The sequence below is a fragment of the Bubalus bubalis genome, chromosome 4 (genome assembly GCF_019923935.1).
Source record: "Bubalus bubalis isolate 160015118507 breed Murrah chromosome 4, NDDB_SH_1, whole genome shotgun sequence".
NCBI lineage: Eukaryota > Metazoa > Chordata > Mammalia > Artiodactyla > Bovidae > Bubalus > Bubalus bubalis.
Genome location: NC_059160.1, coordinates 5,060,101 through 5,087,909, shown reverse-complemented (window position 1 = coordinate 5,087,909; position 27,809 = coordinate 5,060,101). Strand labels below are relative to the sequence as shown.

The following is a 27,809-nucleotide window of genomic DNA, read 5'->3' as shown; positions in this document are numbered from 1 at the left end:
CCCTTTTCCTTTGTTCTGAGGACTGGCTGCAGGCCCTTCACGGTTCTGGAGCCAGTGATGGGGCAGTGAAGAAGTGAGACAGTGGTCCCGGGCTGCAAGGAGCAGACAGTCCAGCAGAGAAGGAAAACCAGAACGTGCTCGCACAGAGTGATGTGGAAGTTTAGTCACTCAGTTGTGTCCGAGTCTTGCGACCCCATAGACCCCATAGCCCGCCAGGCTCCTCTGTCCATGAGATTCTCCAGGCAAGAATACTGGAGTGGGTTGCCATCTCCTCCTTTGGGGGAATCTTCCCAACCCAGGGATTAAACCTGGGGCTCTTGCCTTGCAGGCAGATTCTTTACTGACAGCCGTGAGTAATCGCTAGGAAAGTTGCACCAGTGTGAGAGGACAGAGAGTGGAAGTGGGGTGCTCTTTTAGAGACAGGTGGTTGTAGAAGGCCCCCCAGATGACCTCAGGGAGGTGAGGCTGGTGAGGAACAGGTGCAGAGGCCTGATGATGGGCGTGTGACAGAGGGAGGCACCAGTGGGTGGAGTGAGGCGGGGGCGGGTGTTGGGAGGTGATGCTGCAGTTGTGGGCCCTGTGCGCTCATGGGAGAGAGAGAACTTTATTATAAGAGCGATGAGAGCGTGATGGAGAGTTTTAGTCCCCACAGGGATGGGGTCCAGTTCAGTTCAGTCACTCAGTCATGTCTAACTCTTGGTGACCCCATGGACTGCAGCACGCCATCCATCCCTGTCCATCACTGACTCCCGGAGCTTACCCAAACTCATGTCCATTGAGTCGGTGATGCCATCCAACCATCTCATCCTCTATCATTCCCTTCTCCTTCCGCCTTCAATCTTTCCCAACATCAAGGTCTTTTCCAATGAGTCAACTCTTCGCATGAGGTGGCCAAAGTATTGGAGTTTCAGCTTCAGCATCAGTCCTTCCAATGAACACCCAGGACTGATCTCCTTTAGAATGGACTGGTTGGATCTCCTTGCAGTCCAAGGGACTCTCAAGAGTCTTCTCCAACACCACAGTTCAAAAGCATCAATTCTTCGGTGCTCAGCTTTCTTCATGGAAAGAAAGCAGGGGTGGGGAGGGAGAAAGAAATGATCCAATTTACACTTTAAAGTGGGAAGCCTGGTGTACTGCAGCCCACGGGGTCCCAAAGAATCGGACACAGCTTAGCGACTGAACAGCAAAACTTGAAAGGGCTTACTGGGCCTTCAGGGGAGAATGGATCAGAGGAGTTGGGAGTGCAGGAGTGGAACCCATTCAGCAGGAAGTTGTAGCCACCATCCCCAGGTGAGGGCTTGTTTGGGGGTGGCAGCCACGATTACCTGGGGAGGTGGTCAGATTTATCCACGAGATGTATCAACAAGGTGTGTGGGGAAAATGGAGAGAGACTAGGATGTGATGTCTGAGTGCTTCCCCTGTATTCTGTGTTCAGAGGCAGAAACTGAGTTAGAGGGACCCTTCAAAGCGTCTTTCCCTTGATCTTGCTCCTTGTCAGCACCTGCCTCTTGGCTCTGGCAGGAGTGCAAAGGCTTCCAGGCAGGTGGAACATGCCGGGGGATTAGACACTGCTTGGTTTCAGGGATATGCAGAGATGATCAGAGCAGCACCCGCGTCTCCTTAAACCCTTCTCCGTGTCTCTGCAGAGCGGGACGCCTTCGACACGCTCTTCGACCACGCCCCTGACAAGCTCAGTGTTGTGAAGAAGGTGAGTTCTCAGTCAGGGTGTTTCCCTCCATCTCTGGGTGCTTTTTTTTTTTTTTTAACAGCATGAACTCCGTGCTGGGAAGGAGGTGGGAAAATGTTTGAAATCTCTGAAATGTTTGCCACATGGATTGAAGTGTAATTATAGTCAAAAGCGTAACTGCAGTGCATAAAATTAGCACCTTTTTAACTCAGCATCTCTGCTCCTGGGTATCTTCCTGGCCATCCTCCCCGCCACTGCTGTGGAGTGAATTACCCTGCCAGCGCTGGGGGGCAGTTCATTTCCGAATCAAGGCTTTTTTTCAATGTGTTAATGTTTTTCAGCATGTCAGCCTGCTGGCTTGTGCTGGCCTCGTTACCGCGAAGCTGCATCCACGACGTGCCTGGTAAACAAGCAGGCACTGTTGGCAGAGCTGTTCTGAGCTCCATTTGGCCTGTCTCCCCAGCTGGGAGCGCAAAGGGGAGGCAGCCTGCTGGTCAGTCTCCGATGGAAGAAACCCTGTGAAAAGGCTCTGGAGTCAGGGGCTGGGGAATGGCGAGCTTCCAGGCGGATGGCTTTCTCTCCCCCTGGAGGAGTCAAGACTCAGTACACATCAAGTTATTTGAGCGCCTGCAGAATGCTCAGGAAGGCAGCTGTGGGATGGATCTCTGCTTGTAAAATCTGAGCCCTTGACCCTGCGCAGATGGCTCTCGATCTTGAATAGTTTTCCCACACAGGTTGCTTCATGCAGGACTTCTCAGAGTCTGTAATATGCTGACATGCTTTGCAGTTCTCCAAGAGGGGGCTTGGGCTTCCCTGGTAGCTCAGCTGGCAACAAATCTGCCTGCAATGCAGGAGACCCTGTTTTGATTCCTGGGTGGGAAAGATCCCCTGGAGAAGAGATAGGCTACCCACTCCAGTATTCTTGGACTTCCCTTGTGGCTCAGATGGTAAAGAATCCACCTGCAATGCAGGAGACCTGGGTTTGATCCCTGGGTTGGGAAGATTCCCTGGAGAAGGGAAAGGCTATCCACTCCAGTATTCTGGCCTGGAGAATTCCATGGACTGGATAGTCCATGGGGTCACAAAGAGTCGGACACAACTGAGCGACTTTCACTTCACCAAGAGGGGGCTTGGTGGGGTGCATTTCCCCAAGCTTGTTTGTCTGTAGTGAGATCTGTTGATTTAAATATGTTGGGATAGATAGAACACATTAAATTCCCATGGAACTCGCGTTTGAAAAGTGTTGGTCTAGGCTGGGATGATGAGACTGTTAGTTCTTGAAGCACTTTGCAGAAGTGGGCGAAGCCTACTGAACGTGCTTGGATAACAAGCAGCGTACTCTGGGCCCTCGGAGCAGTGCCCCCAGCCCAACTCCGGCCACACCCGGCCCCTGGACTCCGTCCAGCGCACACACAACTTGCTGTTCCCTAGCTCAGTCATGTCCAACTCTGCGACCCCACGGCCTGCAGCATGCCAGACCTCCCTGTCCATGAGACTTTCCAGGCAAGAATACTGGACTGGGTTGCCACTTCCTTCTCCAGGGGATCTTCCCTACCCAGGGATCAAACCTACCCTCTCCTGCATTGGCGGGTGGATTCTCGACCGCTGAGCCACCAGGGAAGCCCTGGCTTGCAGTAGATCTGATTCATTCTTTGAGAAGGCGTATTGTGGGGATCCCAGCAATGACCAAGGAAGAATCCTTTTGTTTCCCTGACACCTTCCTGCTTCCAGCCTGGCCCTTCCCTACCCCCACACTGGGAGTCGTGTTAGTGTCTCCTGAATCCCAGAATAAAAGCAGGGGGACCCTGTCCAGCTCTCCAGGTCCCTCCGAGATCACACCCGACTCCTCTCTCCCATCCCTTCCACCTCCTGGAGGGCTCCCACAGATGTACACGGCCTGGGTGGCTGCTCCGCCCACTCCACCCCCCAGCTGAGATGCTCCCCTGCGCCCTCATCTTCCAGGGATCCACGTGCTTCTTGTCGACATCCCACCACCACCCTGACATTTGAGTTTCATCTGCTTTGCTGCATCTCTGGATTCCCCATTGCCTCCACTGGGTGTATGTATGGAGAATCGTGCCCCAGATGTCAGGGTGGGGCTCTGTCTTACTGTCTTGCATCCCCAGCACCAATCAGAGTGCTGGGCACATAGTATATCTGGGTTAAATGAATAGGAAATGACATCATGTCCAGGGTAGGGAGAGATGGGGTTGATACTGAGTTTCCATGAAAGTTGAGTTTGATTACTGAGACAAGTTGTAGGCGACAAGTTTTAAACTTTCACCAAAGAGGAGAAGCCAGTGGCCCTGTGTAGGTACACACCAGGACTCAGCAAGTCTCTGAGGTCTCTTCGTTTACTGAAACTCTGATGGAGGTGGCTCCGGGCAGCCTTTCTGTCTCAGTCTTTTGTAGTTCAAGGCTACAGCTAGCCTACGTTGAAGCAGTTAAGTATCTCCCCCTGAGTGGGAGTCGGCACATCCATCTTGGGGGCGCAGATCGCTCTTCTGCAGGGCTGTTAAGTATGGTACGTGCACACATTACGTGTGCACATGGGCTGGTGGACAGAGTTGTGCATTTCTTTACCAGCTGGGGTAGATTTAGGTTTTATCTCATTAAAACCAAGGGTGATTGTAAGAACATTTCATTTTCGACTCGAGCCTTTCGTTCCAGCCAACAGGGGAGGTTACGGAAGCATCTCCCAGAGCCAGAGATGGCACCTGTCGGGACTGTCCCGTGATGTGGGAGCCGAATCTTGCCCTCACGTTTCCCGCGTCTCTTTGCCTTGCAGTCTCTCATCACGTTTGTGAACAAGCACCTCAACAAGCTGAATCTGGAGGTGACGGAACTGGAGACCCAGGTGAGCCGTGTTCTGGGTTGAAGGATCCTTTGTCTGGTGTGGTTTCCAGCCAGCTCTCTGATCTTCAGTGGGCTGCGTGAACAAAATCAGACAGCGTTGTGTTCGTCATACAGAGAATGTCCATCACGCAGTTGAAATAGTCCCAGCCCCAGCCTCCTGGACCTTCTCCCACACCCTCTGTTTTAATTCCTGGGGCTTCTGGAACAAAGCCCCTTAAACAACACATATAACCTCATAGTTCTGGAAGCCAGAAATCCCAGATCAGGGTGTCTACAGGGCTGTTCATTCCAAGGCTCTGGGTGGGGGGTGGGGTGGGGGGCAGGGACGTGGTCAGTGCCAGGCCCCTCCCCCAGCTTCTGGTGGCTTGCTGGTAACTTTGGGCCTTCTTGAGTCATCAGATGTATTGTCTCCATCTTGGCTTTCACATGGATCTGTATTCAAATTTCCCTCCTTTTTTGGTAAAAACGCAATTGTGTTGGATTAAAGCCCACCCTAACGAGCTTACTTCTGCCAAGACCCTATTTCCAAGTACATTTACACTCACAGGTTCGGGAGGGGGGGTCAGGATTCCAACACATCTTTTTTGGTTGTTGTTATTGTTCAGTCGCTCAGTCGTGTCCGACTCTTTATGACCCCATGGACTGCAGCACGCCAGGCCTCCCTGTCCATCACCAACTCCCAGAGGTTGGTCACACTTGTGTCCATTGAGTTGGTGATGCCCTCCAACCTTCTTGTCCTCTGCTGCCCACTTCTCCTCCTGCCCTCAATCTTTCCCAGCATCGGTGTCTTTTTTGGTGCAGGGATGCAATTCAACCGCAGCGCCCTCCAAGGTGCCGGCACCCCCACCAAAGAGCCTCTGCGTGTGCGTGTCCCTCAGACTAGAATATGTGGCTGCCTCTGCTTCCTTTTTTAAAAATTTTTCTAAAATTGTTTTGCCTGCACAGCATGTGGAATCTATTTCCCCGACCAGGGATCGAACCCCAGCCCCCTGCACTGAGAGTGAGGAGTCTTAACCTCTGGACCACCAGGGACATCCCTGGCGGCCTCTGCTTCTGCTGTCCGTGGCCGTCCTACCCTTAGTGCTGAGCCAGCAAATGCTGGCTGGCGTCCCTCTAGTGAATACACACCACATATTTCTCCTGCCGCAAGTATAGAAAGTATACCTCCCCACCCCCACTCAGAGCGAAAGCTGCAGCGTGAAAATATGTTTTGAGCACTTGGCAAGCATTAAAGACAAAACATAATTTCCCCGGGATTAGCTGGGTGCTTGAGTTTGACGTCTTTCGCGTTCTCGGTGCCCGTTTCTCTAATGTGCAGCTGATCCTTCTTAAACCCCTGGGTGATTGCATTCATTCCTTTCTCTTTCTTTAACTTTTCTCATTTGCTTTTCTAATTAAAAAAGTAATTCAGGTTCATTGTAGAAACGTCTGAAAATGCAGATAAGCAAAACAAATAAAAATCACCCGTAATCCCCTCACCCAGAGATAACGACGCTGGGGGTTTACTCCAGATCATTTCTCCACACGGATGGCTCCTCGTGGGCAGCTCGCTCTATGTTTGAAAGCTGAATGGCCCGTTTTTTAACGTATATATTTATTTGTGTGTCATTGGCAAGAACACTTTTTTTTTTTAAGCAGTTTACTAATATCACGCGTTAAGCCTCTGATTATTTGCGGCCTGATGCATTAACAGTCCAGAAGTGTACTCATTTGAAAAGGAACCATCCTTTTAGTCTGCCCCTGCCCCAGCTCCCTCACCGTTCTCTCCAGAGGTAACCAACTGCAGTTAATGGTTGGGTGTGCATTTTTCTAGATGGTTTGTATGCATGAGTGTGTTTTTTGAAATGGCTGAGGGTCAGGTTTTTTTTTTGTTTGTTTGTTTGTTTTGCAAAACAGCTGTTTTGTAAAGTGTTACTTAATAGTGTGGGCCTCTTTCTGTGTGAGTGAGTGGGTTTCCGTCGCATCCCTTTCGTGTTGTCTGGCCTGTGTGTGTTCGTCACTTTAGTAGTTGCCTCCTATTCTGCGTGTCATTAAATCCAGTCCTTGTGATAGGACGTTTCCTGATCTGGTAGATACATACCGTGTCCAGTATCTTTGGACACAGCTGTTTATACCTTTATCTGCTTCCTCAGGATAAACTCCTACAAATGGGGTTGTTAGAGCAAAGGTGGATAGTTACACGGAGGGCCCGGAAGCTTTGCCCGCCTGAAACTCTAATCGGCAGTGGTGAGAACCCACATCCTCGCCAGCTGTCCCTGATGGTCACTGCTCAGATGGCTCTGCCTGCTGGTATCAACAGCCACGCATCTTAGGCTGACTCTAAGCTTAAATTTGCATTGATCTCTGTCTGCTCTGTGTGTCCATTATTTTTTTCTGTCACTGCACAGTAGGAAGTAATGGGGCTTCCCAAATGGTGCTAGAGGTAAAGAACGCGCCTGCCAGTACAGGAGACATGAGAGACCTGGGCTCGATCCCTGGGCCGGGAAGATCCCCTGGAGGAGGGTATGGCAACCCACTCCAGTATTCTTGCCTGGGAATCCCATGGACAGAGGAGCCTGGTGAGCTATAGTCCATAGGGTTGCAAAGAATTGGACATGACTGGAGTGACTGAGCAAACACACATGAAGTAATATCTTAAAAATATTTTGAGCCAGTGATCCACCAAAAGAGATACCCGGCCCCCGAAATACAGATTTTTCTTTTTGTTGTTGCAAAGGACTCTGAGTATTTTCATAAATATGTTCATTGTTAAACTTCTGATGTCCTGGAAGTCAAAGCACACGGCTCCAGTTCTTGCTCTGGGGGTGTGTATGTGTGTGTTTTCCTTTCTTTTTAAAACCACTTTAGATTGTGGGGCAGCTTCCTAGTTCTGTGACACTGAGGCAGTTCCTCAACCTCTCTGAGCTTCTCCCCACATGTTTAAACTTGAAATAAGTCAGTATCATTCAAAAGCCTGTGAAAATTTTCAGCTGGCACTTGTGGCCAGTGGAAACTGTGTTGGACCACACAGCTTTAGAATCTGGAGGCTGGGTTCGTCACAAGTCCTTGATCTGCAGGAGATGTCCTCTGGGAGGGTGGGCGGACGGGTCCTGCCCCCTCCCCGCCCCGCGTGCTGGTCCATGTCCCAGAGATCAGGCCCCGCCTCCTGCACCTTGGTCCTCTCCTCCCCCTGGGCTAGTTGCTCTGCCTTCATTGGTCTCCGTTGGTTTACCTGCAAAAGGAGCAGTTGCCCCCTGTCCTGGCTTATTGGGAGCAAGGGAGCCCAGGCAAAGAGCAAAGTCTTTGGATCTAGATTCCTGGCCGCTTCCTGTGCATGGGAGGTGCTGCTGGGCCATGTAGCAGGTCAAGGGGCTGGGATCTGGGGAGAGACTGTGGCCTACCAATTAGGACCCAGCTAGGATGGACCTGCGTGCTGGGTGCACACAAAAGCCCTCCATCACAGGGCATGGGAAAGTCTTGTCCCGCCGTGAATACCTCTAGAAGAAGACACCCAGGCAGCTTACCAAGTGAGCGAGCAGAACAGGGCAGCAAACCCCAAACCAAAGCCTAGGGCACCCTGCAGGCTGTGGATTAACTGTGCCCACTGCTGGCACAGGTGGAGCACTCCCTGCGTGTCCGGTGCTCCCTGCCCCCCTCCTCACAGGGTCCCCACGACAACCCAGAGAGGTGGGACCCAGCGTTATCCCCAAGGTCAGTGGTCTGGTCCTCCCCACTTGGCCACACTTCATGTGATCACATACAGTCTCAAGTGCCCGCTTTGCACCCTGGCCCTTCACCTGACTGCAGGCTCGAGTTCCTCAACAAGAGATGGATTTTTTTTTAACTCTAAAGCACTTTTCCTCCGTTTGAGGGGCTGCAGAGCCTTTGCTGACTCCGTGCACAGCCCAGAACATGACGCGTGTTCCTCTGTAGTTTGCAGACGGCGTGTACCTGGTGCTGCTCATGGGGCTCCTGGAAGATTACTTTGTACCCCTGCACAACTTCTACCTGACCCCCGACAGCTTCGATCAGAAGGTACGTGTGTGCGCGGTCTCCATCCTGGGAGTGGCCCGGGACACGCGCATCCCGGTGAGCAGTGTAGAGTCCCTGGGCCGCTCTTTGGGAAGTCCAGCCTGCCCAGAAAATGGTGTGGTGATGACACGTGACCCTCAGGAAAGGAAGGAGCCCTGTGGGCAGCGCCTAACGCATCCAGGGGTCGTGCGCCACGTTCTCGTTGGACTCTTTCCCTGGGACGATGCTGGTCTTCATAATTGTGGCCGAATGTCAGTAGAGTTGCAAATCCTTCCCCTGTTCGTGCCGCGTGGTCTGCCTGCTGCTTCATGAGCTTCCTAGACACCATCTTCAGTGGCTGCACAACGTCCATGGAGCGGCTCTGATGCCAGTGTCCCTGTTTTCCACTCTAGGGCAGTTCATTTGTTTCTTTTTGGCTATTAAAACAATAAGGTATTGTTGTGAATATGTTGTTGTCCTGTTGCTAAGTCGTGTCCGAATGTTTGACCCCCATGGACTGCAACATGCCAGGCTTCCCTGCCCTTCACTAACTCCCAGAGCTTGCCCAAGCTCATATTCATTAAGGTGGTGATGCCATCCAACCATCTCATCCTCTGCTGCCCACTTCTCCTCTTGCCTTCAGTCTTTCACAGCATCAGGGTCTTTTCAAATGAGTCGGCTCTTCACATGAGGTGACCAAAGTATTGGAGCTTCAACTTCAGCATAAGCATTAGTCCTTCCAATGAATATTCAGGATTGATTTCCTTTAGAATTGACTGGTTTGATCTCCTTGCTGTCCAAGGGACTCTGAAGAGTCTTCTCCAACACCTCAGTTGGAGAAAAAAAACATCAATTCTTTGGCATTCAGCCTTCCTTGGAGAAGGAAATGACAACCCACTCCAGTGTTCTTGCCTGGAGAATCCCAGGGACGGAGGAGCCTGGTGGGCTGCCGTCTATGGGGTCGCACTGAGTCAGACACGACTGAAGCGACTTAGCAGCAGCAGCCTTCCTTATGGTCCAACTCTCACATCCATACATGGAAAAACCATAGCTTTGATTATATGGACCTTTTTGGCAAAATGATGTCTCTGCTTTCTAATATGCTGTCTAGGTTGGTCATAGCTTTCTTTCCAAGGAGCAAGTGCCTTTTAATTTCATGGCTCTGCAGTCACCATCCACAGCGATTTTGGAACCCAAGAAAATAAAATCTCTTATTGTTTCTACTTTTTCCCCATCTATTTGCCATGAAGTGATGGGACTGGATGCCACGATCATGAATATGTAAATGTAAATATATGTTTCCATTCCTGTGGATTGTTTTCTAAGAAAATCCTCAAAGAGGATTGTTTGGGTCAAAGGGCATGGCCTTCACATTTGGGACACTCTTATGACCGGGCGTTTGCCTCCTGCCAAGGGCTTCCGCAGGCCCAGCCATCCCAGCAGTGTTTAGTCCCTCGTCTTTAGAAACCTGGCTCGTGGACTGACCGTATTGCTTGAACTCGAGAGCATCTGTCATTTTATTTTCTCGAAGTGCTAGACCCATGAGTCAGGGAGACAGACGAGGCGAGCAGGCGCGGCAGCCAGAGACGCATCCGGAAGCCGGGCCAGTGTTTACCAATCAGCCTGCTTCTGGCATCGCGAGGGCTGCTTGCTCGCGGCCAAATGTCGTTGCCGTCTGGCCTGCTGAGATGGATCAGAGCAGATCAGCGAGGTTCTGGCACGGTCCCCTCCTCGGTGCACAGAGTGGGTGAGGGGGTGCTCGGGGCTTCGTGGGGCAGGTCAGGAGGCAGGAAGACAGACAGCTTGGTCACGGAGTTCATCTTGCATTTCCTGCCCACGTGGCCGGCTGCAGAAGGATTTCTGTTTGTTTGTTTTTTGACCTGGACCATTTCTAAAGTCTCTATGGAATGTGTTACAATATTGCTTCTGTTTGATGTGTTGGTTTTTTTGGCTGCAAGGCATGTGGGATCTTTTGAACCCATGTCCCCTGAGCTGGTAGGCAAAGTCTTAACCACTGAACCGCCAGGGAGGTTCCCAGAAGTCTTAGCCACTGAACCACCAGGGAAGTTTCCAGAAGCATTGTTCTGGAGAGATCTTTTCTTTGTTCATGAAGCTGAACAAAGAGCTGAACAAAAATGAGCACGAAGGCTGGTGAGAAGGGTGAGGTCAGCCAGGCCGACTGGAGCTGGGCTTCTTTCCGGGACAGGCTCTGTGCAGTAGCGGGGCGGCCCCTCCCAGCCCCGGCCTCCTTCCCTCTGAGATGAGACGAGTCTCTGTCCATCACCCTCTGCCCTGGGAGGCTCAAGGCCTATTCGGTCCACCTTCACCTCGAGCAGGAGGCGGGTGGCTGCTGTAGGGGACAGCATCCCGCGTGGTGTGAGACCGTCGACGCTTGTAGAGTCCAGTGGTGGCCCAGTGGCCTCCAGAGCTCTCCTGGCTGGAAGCCGTTGTTCTGGAGGGTCTTTCTCCAGCCATGTTAGCCCCCAGCCCCACCCCTGGATTCTCTGCCTTCCTCCCCACGAGTGATGGCCTCATGGTACCATTGGGAGGCTCCTCGTTGGCCGTGGGGCTTCCTAACCTCCAGGTCCTCCCACCACCTCGCAGGTGATGGCCTTTCTGTGCTACACCGACCAGAACCCACTTCTGGCCGGGGCCGGGCACCTCGTCCCCGCTGTGGCCGGGCAGTGGTGTCTCATGCTGAGAGACCCTCTCGAAGCATCCTCGGGACCCCAGACTCTGCCAGGCACTGAGAGTCCTTGTAGCAGTGATAGGAGACTGAGATCAGTGAGCAAACTCCGAGATGCATCGTGGGCGTGTGCTTTTAAATGATCACATTGGAGTTTAGAAAGATGAGATGGGACGTCTCCAACCCTGAGGTTCCTGCAAACAGCCGAACAGCCCCATCGAGCCGTCTCAGAGGCGTGGGTGCCGCCCGCGCTTCTTGTTTGAGCCCCACCATTGAGCCTTGCTCTGTGCTGGTCACTTTGCTGGGTACCTTGGGCCTGTGGTCATCTTCTGGAAGATTCCACAGTGTCCCTCTCTCTCTGGGGGGTGGCCTGTGTTCTGGAGACTTGAAGGTTATTCCTGGAAGCAAGTCCCAGAAAGGGCTTTGCAGTTTCAGGGTGCTTTCCCATTTGCTTCCTCATCGGAGTCCCTGTCCCCAGGGAGGAAAGGGGTCCTTGGGGTGTGGATGGATCATCAGCAGGGGCGGAACCAGGAGACCCCATTCTTTTCTGGGACCCTCTGCCCTTCTCTCTCCCCACCTGGTTTTTTGAAACTCCTTTGCAGCACAGAGAGAAAGCACTTTGGGGGTCTGGCTGTGGACTGCCTCCTGGGAGCAGTGAGGGGCTTTGGGGTTCAGAGTGTGGCCTGGGGTGGGGTCTCACTCTCGGGGATCATGGTCAAAGAGGGGGCCCCACGTCCTGTCGGGAGGTGTTTGCTATTCTTTGTGCCAGGTCCGTGGAGCCGGGCTCCGAGGGTGCTTCTCTGCAGGGGCAGTGAGGTTGTGGGGTTGAGGCTTAGGTCTGTGAGAGAACGGAAGGGGAAGGGGCAGCTTCCTGTCTGCTGGTTTCCTCGGACGGAGAAGAAAGCAGAGGAAAGTCTTGCTCAAAACCTATCACTGGTTGCGCTGAGCAGCTGCAGAGAGGTGGGCCTTGAAAGGATGTTCCCCCGACCCCTGCACCTCCCCGCCTCCCACACCCCCACCCCCCTGCCAGCCAGTCTTTCCTTGGGGCAGGGAGGGGCCTCGTGAACTTGACCATGCTCCACACCCGTGATGGGGGTGCATCCTGCCAGCCTGGGGGCCACGGAAGATGTCTGTTCCCACGTTGGGCTGATGGTCTAACCCGACCATTACCCTGTTTCTCCCTCTTGGCCATCCTGGCTCCGTCTCGACTCCAAACCTGTTGTGTGTATGACTCAGGGATCCGGATCTCAGCGGATGGTGGAAGAGGCAGGATGTTCCCAGAGGCAGGGCACAGGTTCCGATCCAGACTTGTGTGGGCTGAAGCCCGGCCCTGCCTCTCGGAGCCTGGGAACTTTCTCAGCACAGATGATAGATGGTCTCACCCGTCTCGCCCAGGACCTCCTTTGGGAAGTGGGAGATTAAGACCCTCCGGTCATCTCCCTTGCGTGTCCCTGCTCCAAGGCCCAGCTGGGTTCAGCCCTCTCTCCGGGCTGGGTCCGGACCCTGCAGGTGGGACTCTGACAGCCTGCATCCTGTCTCCCCTCGGCGTGGCCCGCGAGCCTCAGGTCATTTGCAGCTCACCCAGGTCTGGGTGTGTGTCCTGCACCCACTCTGGGGCGTGTCCCCCATGCCAGGGCCGGGCTCCTGTTTGATGCTTAGCGGATGGTGGCCTTCTCTATGTCTCTGAGTGCTGCCCACCCAGTGCCTCCGTGGCCCGGAAGCTTCTCTGCTGTGCCCCGAGCTCTCGTGGTCTTGACTAAGGGAGGAGTATTTTGCCAAGTGTCTTTTTCCTGGTTAATCATTAAACCACTTTGCAGGCAAACTTGTTGTGGTGTTTCTGATTCATTGGCAGGGAAATCATGAAACCGTTGCTGTTTAAAGGGTGTTTGATGACAGGAGAGCCCTAAAGTCCTTTCCAGCTCTGACATCTGTGATTTATTTTACTTTTTGGTTTCCCTGCCCTCCTCCTTCCCCCAGCCTCCACCAGCCTTCACTCAATGCAGACATCTGGCTGGCTGTGATTTGGTTGCTCATCAGTATCTCCGCGGTTCAGGTGGACTTGAAACTCAGTGGAGGTGGCTCTGTGTCTAACCTCTGCAGCAGCCATTAATAGAAATGAGCAAACTGCGAGCATCCTTGGGGGCTGAGTGCAGATGTGCCCACCTTTCCGGGGCATCGAGCAGGTCGAGGGTCAGGACCAGGCTGTGCAGCACCCACCAGTGGCCTGACTTCAGGTCCAGCAGGGTCCACGGCACCTGCTCTGGGTCAGGGCTACCGATATACCCCTGTCGAGGGCACGCCATCACACTCAGCTGGCTTGAGGCCCTTCTGACAGATAGCAGGTGACTGCTGTGTGCTGGGGACAGGGCCCAGGGCCAGGCGCCTTCAGAAGGTGACTTGCCCTCTCGGAGTCTCGGTTCCTTAGCTGTGAAAGGAAGCTGCCTTCACTTGTCTTCACGAGGGCGTGTCGGAGCCTGGGGACGCCCACTCCTTCCTGTGTCTCCCGGCCCCCCCACCCTGGGAAGGGGAGTGAGGCCCACCTGGCAGGTGTGTGTTGTGCTCCGCAGACTCCCTCCCCCTCCCCACCCCTGGTCCTTGTGGGCCGAGTTATTCCAAAGGTTCCCCTGTCCATGCTTGCTTCCATCCCCTTAGAAGAAAATTGGTGGAGATGGAGGGCAGTGGACAGGCCTGGGACCAGTTGCAGCCCTGACGCTAACTCTGGCTTCCTTGGCAGGTCCACAACGTGTCGTTTGCCTTTGAGCTGATGCTGGACGGAGGCCTTAAGAAGCCCAAGGCTCGCCCCGAAGGTAACCCAGGTCTTCGAGGGGCTGGGTGACCAGCCGTGTCTCTCCCATCAGGCCCCGAGTGTGTGGCTCAAAGGCCGGGCTCTGCCGACCCCAGCTCCCTGTTGCCCTCAGGGCTTCAGGGACCTAGAGTCCTGTGCTGGCGAAGCCACCAAGGCCAGTTCTTCAGTAATCACTTGACTTGGAGGACGCGGCCTCTGCCCCACGGGCTCAGGGTTCGATTGCCTCACCAGATGCCCTTGCTCAGACTGGAGACGCTGCTTCATGTCTTGAGACAATATTTAAGGTTGGCTGCAGTTTAATGCCTGTCGGGTTGCTGTCCTGATGGCCCAGTGGTGCCTGTAAGCAGGGCCGTGGCTCGGTCATGGCCTGTGAGGTCTGAGTGGCAGTGGAGGCTGGCAGATCCCCAGCGAGAGGCCTCCTCGCTGCCGCACCTGACTCCTGTGTTAAATGACCTCTACCAGGAATCTCTTAACTTGAGAGGACAACTGAAGCCCTGGGGTGGGTGAGTGGGGTTGCGGGGGGGTGCTTCTCAAAGCATCTTCCAATTCAGGGACTGTGGAACGGGCCCTCCAAGTCCCAATGATAACAAGTTTGCAGGTGACTCCAGCGCTCCTGGACCCCTGCCCAACAGTGACAGCTTGAATCCTGGGTGGGGTGTTCTCATTACCCGCCACCCACGCCCCCGGGAGGCTCAGCAGTCACTGCTGAACACCCGTCCGAGGACAGGAACTCTGTCCCGTGACCCATGACCGCAGCCCTCCCCAAGCCCTTGTCGGAGCTCAGAGAGCAAGGGAGGAGCAGAACCAGGCGCCTCAACCCCCAGGGGCGACAGGGCCCCTTCCCACCAAACTAGGTGCTTGGACTTCCTGGGCCACACCTTGGTCCTGACCTCGAGGGGGTAGGACCAGGGCTCCCGCCTGCCCTGCCCCAGGAGGCCCGCAGGATGGCCCGCGATCCCCAGTACGTGTCCTTGGCTGTCCTAGACCCCGTACCACGCAGACTTGTCTGGTCCCATCTTGGAAGGGATGAAGGAGAATCCTCGCCACCCCAGTGCTCATCCTGTGGGGTGGCGGCCTGGGGGCTCGGGAAGTGGCCTGTGAGTGGTGGGGACAGCAAGAGTGCTCTGCAGGGGGACGTAGAGGGTGTCCCCGTGTCTCCCAGGTGTTGGCACCAGGACTTGGGGCAGCTTCTCTCACCCGCAGTGGTTTCTCTGTTTTCCTTCTGCAGATGTGGTAAACCTGGACCTCAAATCCACCCTGCGGGTTCTTTACAACCTGTTCACCAAGTACAAGCACCTGGAGTGACAGCGAGGAGCCACAGTGACCTCAGCGGGGACCGTGCTTCGGGAGGTGCCCTGGCCTCCCCTCCCAGCCTGTGGTTGCTCCCCACCCCACCCCACTTTTTTTTCCTGATAGATTCTCTTCACCTCCTTTCCTTGTAATTCCACAGCGGGTGGCATCCTTAGAAATGCAGGTTCCCAACACCAGTGCTTTGGCCAGTTTGCAGCCTCGCCTCACCTGGGGTGCCACAGGGGGCCAAGTCAATTGTTGATCAAAAGATGGAAAAGAAAAAAAAAACCAAAACCCCGACGGTCAGCCCCTGGGAGGCGGGGGCGGGGTGCCTGGCCTTCCAGCTGACAGCCCTCAGTGATCACAAGTCATCAGAAACACACTGCAGCCTTGCAGCAGGGCGATGGCTTGACTCCCCTGGTGGCATCTCCTGGGCAGGACTCTCCTGGGCAGCCAGGCCTTTTTACAAAAAAGCATTTTTCAGTTTGAAAAAAAAGTCCCTCCGAGCTCTTGGAAGCCTCAGCTGTGACCGGAGTGTCCACTCGCATCCTCACTCCTTGTCTGCTCCGTGTGGCTTGCATTTCGCTTTTGCGCAGACATCTGGGACCCAGTGGACCCAGCGGCCACGGTCCGTGGGAGGAAGGGTTTCTGAGGCGTTTCTTCATCTCTTGCTTCGGCTGAGTGGGCTGTGTTGGAGCTGGCTCTAAAAGGCAGCTGGAGACAGCTCCACTGGGAAGTCTCCAATCCCAGAGGCCCTGTTTGAGGATGGATGCCTTTCCAAAAACCTTTGGAAAGCAGGGTGTTTCAGTTTTCAGGGGCTGCTGTAACAGAGTGCCACGGGTTGGGGGGTGAGTTAGAGCATGGACGTTTATTGTCTCAGTTCTAGAGGCTGGAAGTCGAGACAGTGGTATCAGCGGAGCTGGTGCCTTCGGAGCCTCCTGGGCTTGTAGACGGACACCGTCTTCCCTCGCTTCCTACGCTTCTCCCTCGTCTGTGACTCTGTGTCTCATCTCTTATAAGGACACCAGGCAGAACGGATTGGGGTGGACCCTAATGACCTCACAGTACCTTAATTACCTCTGTGAAGACCCCTGTCCCCAAATACCGTCACCTGCTGAGGTCCTGGGGGTTAGGACTTCAATATGTGGGGTCGGGGGTGGGGCACAGCTCAGCCTGTAAGAGGGAAGGCGAAGTGTTCACCTCTGTCCTCCGCGACTCCCAGCTTTCTGCAGCCTGTGGCATCCTTGGGGCACCCTGTCGAAGGAAATGCGATCCCTCATTTGTATGCCCTTCACTCCTCGCCCGCCTCATCTCGGGAGAGAAAGGGGTACCCCTAGGCTGGGTATCAGGTGGGTCTTCCACTGGGTCACCCCCACCCCCACCTCCCTGTGGAGCCGGGATTTTCATGACACCTGGACCCCCGAGTTTGCTCAGCACCCCGGCAACATGGGCCTTTCTCTTCTGTGATATTCGCCTTCCTGCTGTAGGTCAGAGCTGTTGAGCATGTCATTAATATTACATCGCGTACCAGTGCTCAGGACTTAAAGAACAGCTGTCTGTTCTGCCTGGGCTCTGGCGGCTGCCAGCCTGGGGCTGGGTTCAGAATAGCCAATTTGATGGAGGAGGTTACCCAGCAGGGGAAAGAAATAATTAAAACGGCATTACAGCGTCTCCTGCGGGAGGCAGTGACATTAAAGATCCACGTTGACAAAATTGCCGAGGCTGGAACATTCTGTGCTGCCTTCATTACACGCGTGGAACCACGGTGCCAGGGAGGCGAGGCCCCTCCACCTGCTGTGGGCACTCGTGGGCCTGGCGGGGCGATGCCAGTTCCTGCGGGCCTGCGGGGGTGGGGCTGGGGGTGAAGGAGAGGAGGCCTGGGTTTGGAAAGAAGCCTGGGGTCTTCAGCCCAGGTGGGCAGCTCCCCCGGCCTGTTCCACATCCTGAAAGTGTGGGTGAGGGGCGTTGGTTCTTCTAGGGAGGGAGGTGGTGGTGGGGTTCAGCTCCCAGGGCAGTGAGCCCACTTCAAGCCCACTTGTGTTTCAAGCAGGAGAGTAACAGGAATGATAAATATATGGGAAAACTCTAGACAGGCACTTTTATCTCATAATGCTGACTCTTTAAAGCCCTGCTCCAGCAAAGCATGTCATCTGGTCTCCAAATTACTTTTTCTCAAACTGGCACCAAGGCGTGGGTGTGCCTTCTGCCCACCTGTGCAGGACCCCTCGAGCCGTCCGCGTCACTTTCCTCCCTTTGCTGTCTGGACGGAACCAGAATTGAAAGCCCATGTGGGGTGAGGGCTGGGAAGCAGTTTTGAGGCCGAAGCCAGGGTGACCTCTGCAGTGGCTAGATTCCTCCTCTTGGGATCCGCCCGCCGTCCCTGGTGGCTTGGGGACAACAGCTGTCAGGACACGAGTGTCAGGGCCCGGGACCTCCCCGCTGCGGAGGCCCACACGCTGCAGCATCTTCTGGGGTAACTGTGGCAACAGAAACAACTTTCTTCTGACACTTGCTGGGGGTTCCTTGGAATGCAAAAGCTTCCCTCTTAGTCCTTAACTGAGGAAAGTTCTAGAACCCGTCCTCCTCCACTGATTCCCATTTGTAGTGAATGACCTCCCCACCTTCGCCCCGAAGAGGGACCTTCATCCACAGGAACTAAGTGAAAACAAGGCCATCGGTAGCCATGCAGTGATGGATAAAGGTCATGACATGCCTCCTCTTACTGTTCTCCGGGTGGCCTGTCTTTTGAACGCCCTCCCCTCCCCTGGTTTTGGGGCGCCTGCTTGCAGCTCTGGTTCCCCCTCGAACACGGCATCACGAAGTGCTGAGCCCAGAGCCCCACGTGCCCTGAGGTCCTAACTGGATGTGACTCCAGAGCTGTGTTGTTTTAAAGCAGCCAAATTCTCTCGCCCGATTTGTGTGCCAGTGTCTTCGTGTCCTTGATTTGTTTTAAGCAGTGTTTACTTTGGATTTCTGGGTATTAAATAAAAACCACTGAGACCCTGGCTGTGTTGTTACCTGCCCCGCGGGCGGGCGGCGGGAGCCGGCTTTCCAGGCGGCGTGCGGTGGTTTATCCCAATAAAGGCCGCTGTCTCTGTCTGCATGCCGGGCTTTCTTTTGCGCCTTTAGCCATCATGCCTTGGCCACCCCGTGCTCGGCGCTGGCTCCGTGACGCCAGTGCAGCCCTGCTTCCCGCGGGGCTGCCGATGGACGAGGGAGGAGACAGCTTGCATTCTGGGGGGAAGGGTCCCCGGGGAGGGGGCGCTGCACGGAGGGTTTCCTGGGTGGGAGCAGAGGCTGGCGGCTCACAGCGGCTGAGTCACACTACTGAACGGAGCGGGCGAGTCTGCCCAGGCGCCTGGTTCCAAACCCAAGCGAGAGATGCCAGTGGCCAGTGGCACGAGCTGCTACAGGGCCCTGGTCCCCTCCCTACCCTTTGGGGCCAGGGACCCTGAGGTGACCCCTGACGGGGCCAGATCTTTGGGGTTCCACGCTGGCCTTGCTATCAACCCTCCCCCGCAGAAGTCATGGGACACTTCAGGTATATCAAACTTTTCTCCACGTCAGAATTAAAACAGTGACTGTGGACGTGTGGCTAGCCTGGGGGGTGAGGCGAGAGCACTCTTTAAACATGCTGAAATGACAAACTTGCTGGAAAGACCCTGGGCTTTGGAGAAAGCCCTGAGCTCACATTTGGCTTTGTTCCCACGCGACTGCTGGCGAGGTCACGGACCCACAGTTTTCCAGAGGGCACGTGTGTTCAGTCGCTCAGACGTGTCCAACTCTTTGTGACCGCATGGACTAGCACCCCGCCAGGCTCCTCTGACCACGGGATTTTCCCAGAAAGAATCCTGGAATGGGCTGCCATTTCCTTCAGGGGAACCTTCCCAACCCAGGTTTCGAACCCACGTCTTCTGTGTTGGCAGGCAGATTCTCTGCCACGGAAGCAAGCCCCCGACTGCCACCCTATTTACTGCCCCGTTCCTTAAAATACTGACGAGGGTGGTTCTCCGCCACCCCAGCCCTCACACTTGGCAACAAGAGCACACCGTTTGGGTTGTGGAATGGGAGGAGGTGGGAGGTGCAGGTGGTGGCTGTGGTCCCAGGGGGCTGGTCAGCATTCCAGGACACACAGGAAGGCTCCCCCAGCTCAAAAGGTCCACTGGTGCTGAGCGTGAGAAACCTGCTGTGACTCGCCAGCTCCTCGAGTCTGTCTTACCGGTGGTTTTCTTGGATGGGATTATCTGTTAATACTGATGAGGCTAAAGCTTCGTCCTGCAACAGTTCTTCAGGCCAGCAATGATGCCTTGTCTCCCAGGAGGGGTCTTCTGGTTGGTCTTGTTCCGGAGACGTTCCTCAAAGGCTTGTCCGAGTGGCCAGGGACAACAGCCATGGAGAGAGAGAGAGACAAGTGAGTGGATCATTCCCAGGGAGAAGCGCAATGATGGAGGGGTGTGGCGGGGCGAGGTGAAACGCTGTCTGGGGAGAGGCAGCAGGCACTCCTGGAAAAGGATGGAGTTCCTCGGGTCCACCTGGAGTGGGGGTGTGCTCGTTCTGGTTGGCGTCTTTTCCGAGTTCTCTCCCCCTTCTTTCCGGCTGGCCCCATGGCGTCAGTGGAAAGCCTCCACGTCCAGCCATCCCTCCCCACAGGGCTGTTGCTGGGTGTTGGGGGCAGGACCGCTGTTCCCATCAGGGTCTCTGCCTTGTGATCAGTCTTTGGGGAACCATGACATTGCGTGGCCACCTGACCTCAGCAGGATGTGTAGACCCTGAGAACTCAGAGCAGGAAGGGACCTCCTGAGGTCATCTGGTTTAAGCCTTTCCCAGGCTGACAGCTCGGGTCATGCACGCTGCAGGGGCGGGGATGGTTCCTTCTGCAAGGACAGCATCTTGTGCTTGGGAAGCTCAGATTCTGTGTGGTTTCGTTTCAAGTGGAAATCTGCTCCTGCGGGTATAATTTGATTCAATGAATCCTTGTTTCCCTCACTAGCGGCCAGGGTTAGCCCTTACCCTGGGGTGGGATGTGGGGCCCTCCACGGGCTCAGCACAACAGGGACTTCAACTGTGCTCATGTGAGTGTGCATGCATGCTGTCGCTCCTGTCATGTCCAACTCTATGACCCTCTAGACTGTAGCCCCCCAGGCGCCTCTGTCCATGCGATTCTCCAGGCAAGAATACTGGAGTGGGTTCCCACACCCCTCCAGGGGATCTTCCCAACCCAGGGATCGAGCCCACGTCTCCTGCCCTGGCAGGCGGGTTCTTTACCACTGGTGCCACCTGGGAAGCCTGAACCGTATTTAGTAGCAGCAGTGTTAGTCGCTCAGTCGTGTCCGACTCTCTGCGACCCCATGGACTGTGGCCCACCAGGCTCCTCTGTCCACGGGATTCTCCAGGCAAGAAAACTGGAGTGAGTTGCCATGCCCTTCTCCAGAGGATCTTTCCGACCCAGGGATCGAACCTGGGTCTTCTTCATTGCAGGCAGATTCTTTACCATCTGAGCTACAGGGAAGATCCGATAAAGAACCTGCCGGGGTCCAGCCCCAGCTGATCCAGGGTATTCGAAGGAGAGACGGCGTAGGCGAGGGTCAGGAAACAACTGCTTAATTAAACGTTAATTAAGGATATAAAGAGTAATAGAATGAGGATAGCTCAGTAGGAAAATTCAGTGGAGAAAAGAGGCTGAGTAGCTTGGTTTACGCGGGTGACCAATAAAACTTCAAGACAAGAAGCTTGCACCACTTACGTAGGCCGCAGGCGTCCTTCCATTCTCCCGAAGGAGAGGAGACACTGAGGCCTCCCCGGTCGGATCTTAGAAGCCCAGGCATAATTAGTAAGCATGGTGGGTTCCGCGCTCCAGATGGAGACTCAGCCAGAGTGAGAGAGAGAGAGAGACATGGGGAGACCAGTCTTTCGAGGAACTGATCCCAATTCTTTATTTTCCATGGTCTACTTTTATACACTGAGATGTTATGCAAAAGTCACGTGGGGTCAGCAGTCCTGACTTTTATCAAAGTCAGGTGCTTCATACAAATGTATACAGAGGTCTTAGGGGTGTTACATCATCTTCTGGCCAGGGGGCCTGCTGACAATTTACGACCCTCTCCTTGTGACAGCGGTCAGTCAACCAGGACACTTATTTCTCCAGGGGTGATAATTCTTAAAACAGACGCCACCCAAATAAAGTTACATTCCTATAGGGTGAGGGTGTAGTGGGTTTTAGTTAAGGAAAGAATTTACTTAGCCTAAGGTCTAACGTGATTTATATCAAAGGTTAATACTTATTTCTTCTATATATTCATTAATGTGTGTAAGGGCAGGGGATATGGAGACTTAGCAACAAACATTGGCTCAACAAATGAAAAACCCTTCACCAATACAATTTCAAATCAGCCCATTATACTTATACTAATAATTTTCTAACTTTTCTAAGGAACCTGTTTTAAGAAGGTTTAAAGCATCTCATGCCTCTCACAGTTGGGAGGCTGTGAGCAATCACATGTGGCCGGACAAGCCTGTCAGGCAGGCTAGAGAACCTTCAGAGGAGTTTGTAGGTTGAAACACTCCTATCACGCCCAGGAATTATTATTAACTGGAGCTCTAAGTTAACTCCTTCTCCGAAAGAGGTGGTGGGGGACAGCCCCCCGTAAAGTCAGAGGTGTAGGTGAGAGCACAAAGTAGTAAAGTAGGCAGGCTCTGGTTATGGGGGTAGATGCTTGAGGATTTCCAGGGGGACTCCTGAGGCTTGATCCCGCCTTTGCGTATGTCGAGCCTCCTTCCTCATGACTTTTTCCATGGGCGGAGTGCCTCACGCCGGCCCCCAACAAGAACCTTATTTAGTCAGTACTTATTGAGGGCCTACTGTGTGCCAAGCTGAGTCCTGAGGATGCAGCAGGGAGCAGGGTAGACACCAGCCCTGCCTCAGGAGCTGAAGTGTGGAAGGGTGTGCAGCTAGGGTGGGGTGGGCAAAGTCAGTGCAGACAGGGCAAGTTCTGGGCAGAAAATAAGGCCGTGATGTACTAGAAAGATGCAGGAAGGGTGGGAGACTTTGGAGGCAGAGGGATTTGGCCCATGTCCTCCGTCCCTGTGGACCAGGGAGGGCCCTGTGGCTTGGCCCAGCAATGGGCTGAGGACAACCAGATAGGGTCTCGTCAAGTGAAACTTTGAAGTCACATTGTACGTTTAAGCCCACAGCTCCCTTGCTGACATAGGCGCGCCCTTCCCTAACACGTGTGCAGGATGCTGATTTTCTGCATATGTAGAATACGGTTTGGGATCTCCTCCCACATCACGTTTCCTCCCACAGCTGCACACCCGTCCACACTTCAGCTCCCGAGGCAGGGCTGGTGTCTACCCTGCTCCCTGCTGCACCCTCAGGAGTCAGCTTGGCACACAGTGGGCCCTCAATCAGCACTAACTTCAAGGTTGTTTAAACGCACTGGCATTGCGCCAGATGGCCCGAAGGAGCATGCAAAGAACGATGGGACGCTTCACGGGGCCCAGGAGCTGCCTGACAGCCTGTCCACACTGTGGACAGGTGAGCATCAGAACATATCAGTTCAGTTCAGTCGCTCAGTCGTGTCCAACTCTTTGGAACCCTATGAACCACAGCACGCCAGGCCTCCTGTCTATCACTGACTCCCAGAGTTCACTCAAACTGATGTCCACTGAGTCGGTGATGCCATCCAACCATCTCATCCTCTCTCATCCCCTTCTCCTCCCATCTCCAATCTTTCCCAGCATCAGGGTCTTTTCAAATGAATTAGTTCTTCTCATCAGGTGGTCAAAGGATTGAAGTTTCAGCTTCAGCATCAGTCCTTCCAATGAATATTCAGGACTGATCTCCGTTAGGATGGACTGGTTGGATCTCCTTGAAGTCCAAGGGACTCTCAAGAGTCCTCTCCAACACCACAGTTCAAAAGCATCAATTCTTTGGCACTCAGCTTTCTTTATAGTCCAACTCTCTCATCCATACATGACCACTGGAAAAGCCATAGCCTTGACTAGACAGACCTTTGTTAGCAAAGTCATGTCTCTGCTTTTTAATATATAGTCTAGGTTGGTCATAGCTTTTCTTCCAAGGAGTAAGCATCTTTTAATTTCATGGCTGCAGTCACCATCTGCAGTGATTTTGGAGCCCCAAAATATAAAGTCAGTCACTGTTTCCACTGTTTCCCCATCTTGCCATGTGGCCTTGCCATGTGCATGTGGGATCTTAAGTTCTCTGACCAGGGATGCAACCCATGCTGTCTGCAAAGGGAGAGCAGAGTCAACCACTGGGCCACCAGGGAAGTCCCTCAATTAACATTTTGTGCTTACATAATTTCAGAGAGTCCCTTGGACTGCTAGAAGATCCGACCAGTCCATCCTAAAGGAAATCAGTCCTGAATATTCATTGGAAGGACTGATGCTGAAGCTGAAACTTCAATCCTTTGACCACCTGATGCGAAGAACTGATTCACTTGGAAAGACCCTGATGCTGGGAAAGATTGAAGGGCGGGAGGAGAAGGGGATGAGAGAGGATGAGATGGTTGCATGGCATCACTGACTCAATGGACATGAGTCTGAGTAAACTCCAGGAGCTGGTGACGGACAGGGAGGCCTGGCGTGCTGCAGTCCATGGGGTCGCAAAGGGTCGGACACAACTGAGTGACTGAACTGAACTGAACTGAATTTCAGACCTAGGATAAAGTTGTTGCAATGGTATAAGGAATTCCTATATTTATCCTGATCCCCATAAACATGAACGTTTTACCATATTTGCTTTATCCTTTCTACCTTCTCAAAATAGATATAAATGCAGATATTTAGATGTTGGTCGGCCATGTGGATATCAAGCATCTGTCTATCTGTCTAGATAATTATCTCTTTCCTGAATCCTTGAGAATAAGTCGCATATATTATGCCCTTCTATTTCTAAGTATGTTGATGTATGTTTTCTAAAAACCAAAACGTTCTCTTCCGTAATTTCAGTACACGTGTCATTACCGGAAATGACATCGGTACAATAGCATTATCTAACCCAGCGGCCTGAATTCTATTTCTCCAGTTGTCTCAGTAATGTCCTTTTACCCAAAGAAATGCACTGACATCTTGTCACATCTCTGCAGCCTCCTCTAATCTGGAGCAGTTCTTCAATCTCTCTTTACCCTTCGTGACGTTGATGGAGAAGAATGCAGGTCGGTTACTGCCTGGAATGTCTCTCAGCGTGCCTTTGTCTGATGTTTCCCTCATGATGAGATTCAGGTTCTGCATTTTTGGCAGAAGCCAGGTGTTCTTCTCAGTGCATCTTCTCAGGAGACATAATGCGTGGATCCCTCCCATTTCTCAGTATATTTATTTATTTTAATTATTTAGTTAAACTGATGTTGATCATGTTTGTCCACTGAAAATGTACCTCTTCTTTCTAATTAAGTATCTCATGGGAGAAGGATTTCTATGTTTAGAGTTACCTTTCCAGCAGAAATAACTGGAAAACTGGGCAAAATGTAGGAAACAACTATTTTAGACATTAGAATAGAGGCAAGGCAGGTCTGTGAACCTTAATAAAAGGGACACAAATGAGGTAAACCCTACCATCGCCTAGGCTCCCTGCCTGGACGTGAGTCCTGGACTGGGGTGCAGCTTAAATAGAGCTCAGTGGTGTCACTGAGTTGAGGAGACAGAGCTCAGAGTTTGAGGAGGTCAAGGTTAAAAGCAATTTAAAAGTATCAGAGTAATTCACAATTAACTGCCTGCCAGAAAACTTCTTTCAAACCATGGTGCCAGGGAAGACTCTTGAGAGTCCCTTGGACAGCAAGATCAAACCAGTCCATCCTAAAGGAAATCAACACAGAATATTCGTTGGAAGGACTGATGCTGAAGCTTCAATACTTTGGCCACCTGATGCGAAGAACTGACTCATTGAAAAAGACCCTGATGCTGGGAAAGAAGAGGGCAGGAGGAGAAGGGGACGACAGAGGATGAGATGGTTGGATGGCATCACCGACTCCACAGGCATGAGTATGAGCAAGCTCCGGGAGATGGCGAAGGACAGGGAGGTCCGGTGTGCTGCCGTCCACGGGGTCACAAACAGTCGGACATGATTGAGCGACCGAACAACAACAGAAGAAAAACGCCAACACTCTTCAAAGGAACGCAACAAAACTTGCCCAATAACGTAAAATCCTTGATATCTAGCATTCGGGCAGAAAAATGTGACCCATAACCAGGAGCAGAATCAGTCAGTAGAAGCAGATGAGGAAATGACAGATATGGTGAAATTAGCATTCTACAAGACAACCGACCTGGGTGCTTTAAAAATATTCATGTTATAGAAGACTGTTCCAGATTAAAAGCCTGACAAGACATGGCAGACGAGTGCAACCAAGAGATACCTATGATTCCGAGTGGATCTTGGAGTAAAAATAATACAAACAAAACCCCTGTAAACAGCATAATAATATTTGGGGAAATTTGAGTGCGCATGAAAATATTACTATTTCAGTGTTAATTTTCTGGAGGGTCCAATGGAAGAATATGTTTGTTTCTAGGAGATAAATTCTGAAATATTTGGAGATGACATGTCACAATCCCTCCTTGGAATTTATTTTTAAATGGTTCAGAAAAAAAAGTGAAAGAAAAAGCAAATGTAGTAAGATGTCAAAAAAAGAAAAAAATAACAAGCAAAACTTCTTGAGATTTGGTAATGTAATTTACATCCTTTACATAGTCCATCATCGTCCTTTAGTGCTAAGTCGTGTCCGACCCTCAGGACATCGTGGACTGCAGCCTGCCAGGCTCCTCTGTCCATGGGATTAGATAAGGAAAATTAAGCTATGATGTGTATGTATACTTAGTTGCTCAGTTGTATCCAACTCTTCGCAACCCCTTGAAGGGTAGCCCCCCAGGCTCCTCTGTCCATGGGGTTTTCCAGGCAAGAATACTGGAGTGGGTTGCCATGCTCTCTTCCAGGGGATCTTCCCCACCCAGGAATCGAACCTGCATCTCTTGCACTGCGGGTGAATTCTTTACCTGCTGAGACACCGGGGATGTCCAAGCTATGACAGATAACTCTAATACAGTTATATAAAATAATTATATAGTTTTCTATATGAAATTCAAATTTTAAAAATTGTATTGAGTGACAGCCTCTTTCTCACTGCATTTTGTCACAAACCCCAGTCTCATACAGGTGGGACAGAGCGGCAGACTAGACCATGCATCTCTGTGTCTTCTTCTGTAATGTACAGATGTAAGAGCATCTGCCTGCGAAGCTGGGTCCTAGTGAAATTAAAGCCCTGACCATTATCCTTGCTTCATCATCAGTCACTCAGCAAATATTAGCATCAGTGATACCTTTTGTCATTTTCATGACCTTTCATGAGCAGCCCCACTTTCCTGCTCACCCGCTTCCCACGTGCTCTGCCCCCTTTTCTGCAGGATCTGTCAGCAGAGAAAGGCTGGTTAGTCTCTGGTCACCCAGCACTGTCACCTGTTGCTATGGAAGCTCAGCCTGGCTCGTAAAGACTCAAGCTCAAGAGACCAGCTTGAGTCCGCCCCGCTGTCCTGGGACCTCGCCTTCTTGTGTTCCTCTAGTCCTTTGCACAGGCTGTTCCCTCCACCTGGAACATTCTTACCCATCTTTCTTCAACTGGCAAACTCTTATTCATCCATCAAAGCCCACATCTCCTCGGAAAAACTTCCTGATCCCCTTAGGCAACAACAGCCATCAATGTTTATCCAATGAGCCCACTTCAAGCCAGGCATTGCTCTAGGCACTAGGACTCAGGAGCCTTAAGGGGCTGTGGTATGGGATCATGAGAGGATCTGCTTCTTAGATAAGGCAGTTACGGAAGGCTTCCTGAAGGAGGAGGCACTTAAGCTGATGATAACGATGCAGACTCAGCCATTTTAAAAGCTAGGTAGAGGGCACAGTAAGTGTGACCACCCTAACGCAGGAAGGTAGGTGGCACTTTCAGGCAATAGAAGGGTTGTCGAGTCTGGGAGGGCATGAGGATGGGAGAGGTCAGGAGATGAGAATGGAGAGAAAGCCGGTAGGTCCCATGAGGACCTTGGGCTGGGCCGGGAAGACTGGATTTCATTTTAAGGGCTACTGGATCCTGCTGTTGGGTTTTAAGTGAGTTGAGATGTGAAGGGGGTCCTCTGGTTGCTTATGGAGAACAATTCAGAGGTAGGAGGTGGGGTTTGAGCAAGCAGTGTGTTCCCAGCTAGGAGGCTCCTGTGTGGTCCAGGCGAGAGGACAAGGTGGGCCCTGGCCAGGTGGGGACAAGAAGCTGGAGGAACAGCCTGGAGGCAACTCTGACAGCTTGCTGATGGAGGGGCTGGGGCCTCGGGGGAAGCTGACTCCCAGCCTCTGGCCTCAGGAACTGGCTTGGTTTGCATATCTGGGAGGGGAGAGGGACAGAAAGAAGAAATGTAAGCTCTGAGCTGCCTCTGGGGAGCGTGGAGGTGTGGCTGGGCCCATACGCCCAGGGGCAGAGCCTTCCGGAGGGGCT

At 52.8% G+C, this 27,809-nt stretch overlaps 1 protein-coding gene across 1 annotated transcript in view; it reads left to right on the top strand.

Annotated features, from left to right (window-relative positions):
* The window catches only part of PARVB (parvin beta), a 114,136-nt gene extending 95,816 nt beyond the window's left edge, over positions 1–18,320 (top strand). The window contains exons 9-13 of the mRNA XM_025282715.3: positions 1,647–1,708; positions 4,476–4,544; positions 8,456–8,557; positions 13,954–14,026; positions 15,254–18,320. Of these exons, the coding sequence (XP_025138500.1) occupies positions 1,647–1,708; positions 4,476–4,544; positions 8,456–8,557; positions 13,954–14,026; positions 15,254–15,330 (383 nt within the window). The 3' untranslated portion in view covers positions 15,331–18,320. The remainder of the gene's footprint in view (positions 1–1,646; positions 1,709–4,475; positions 4,545–8,455; positions 8,558–13,953; positions 14,027–15,253) is intronic.
* Positions 18,321–27,809: the final 9,489 nt, after the last annotated feature.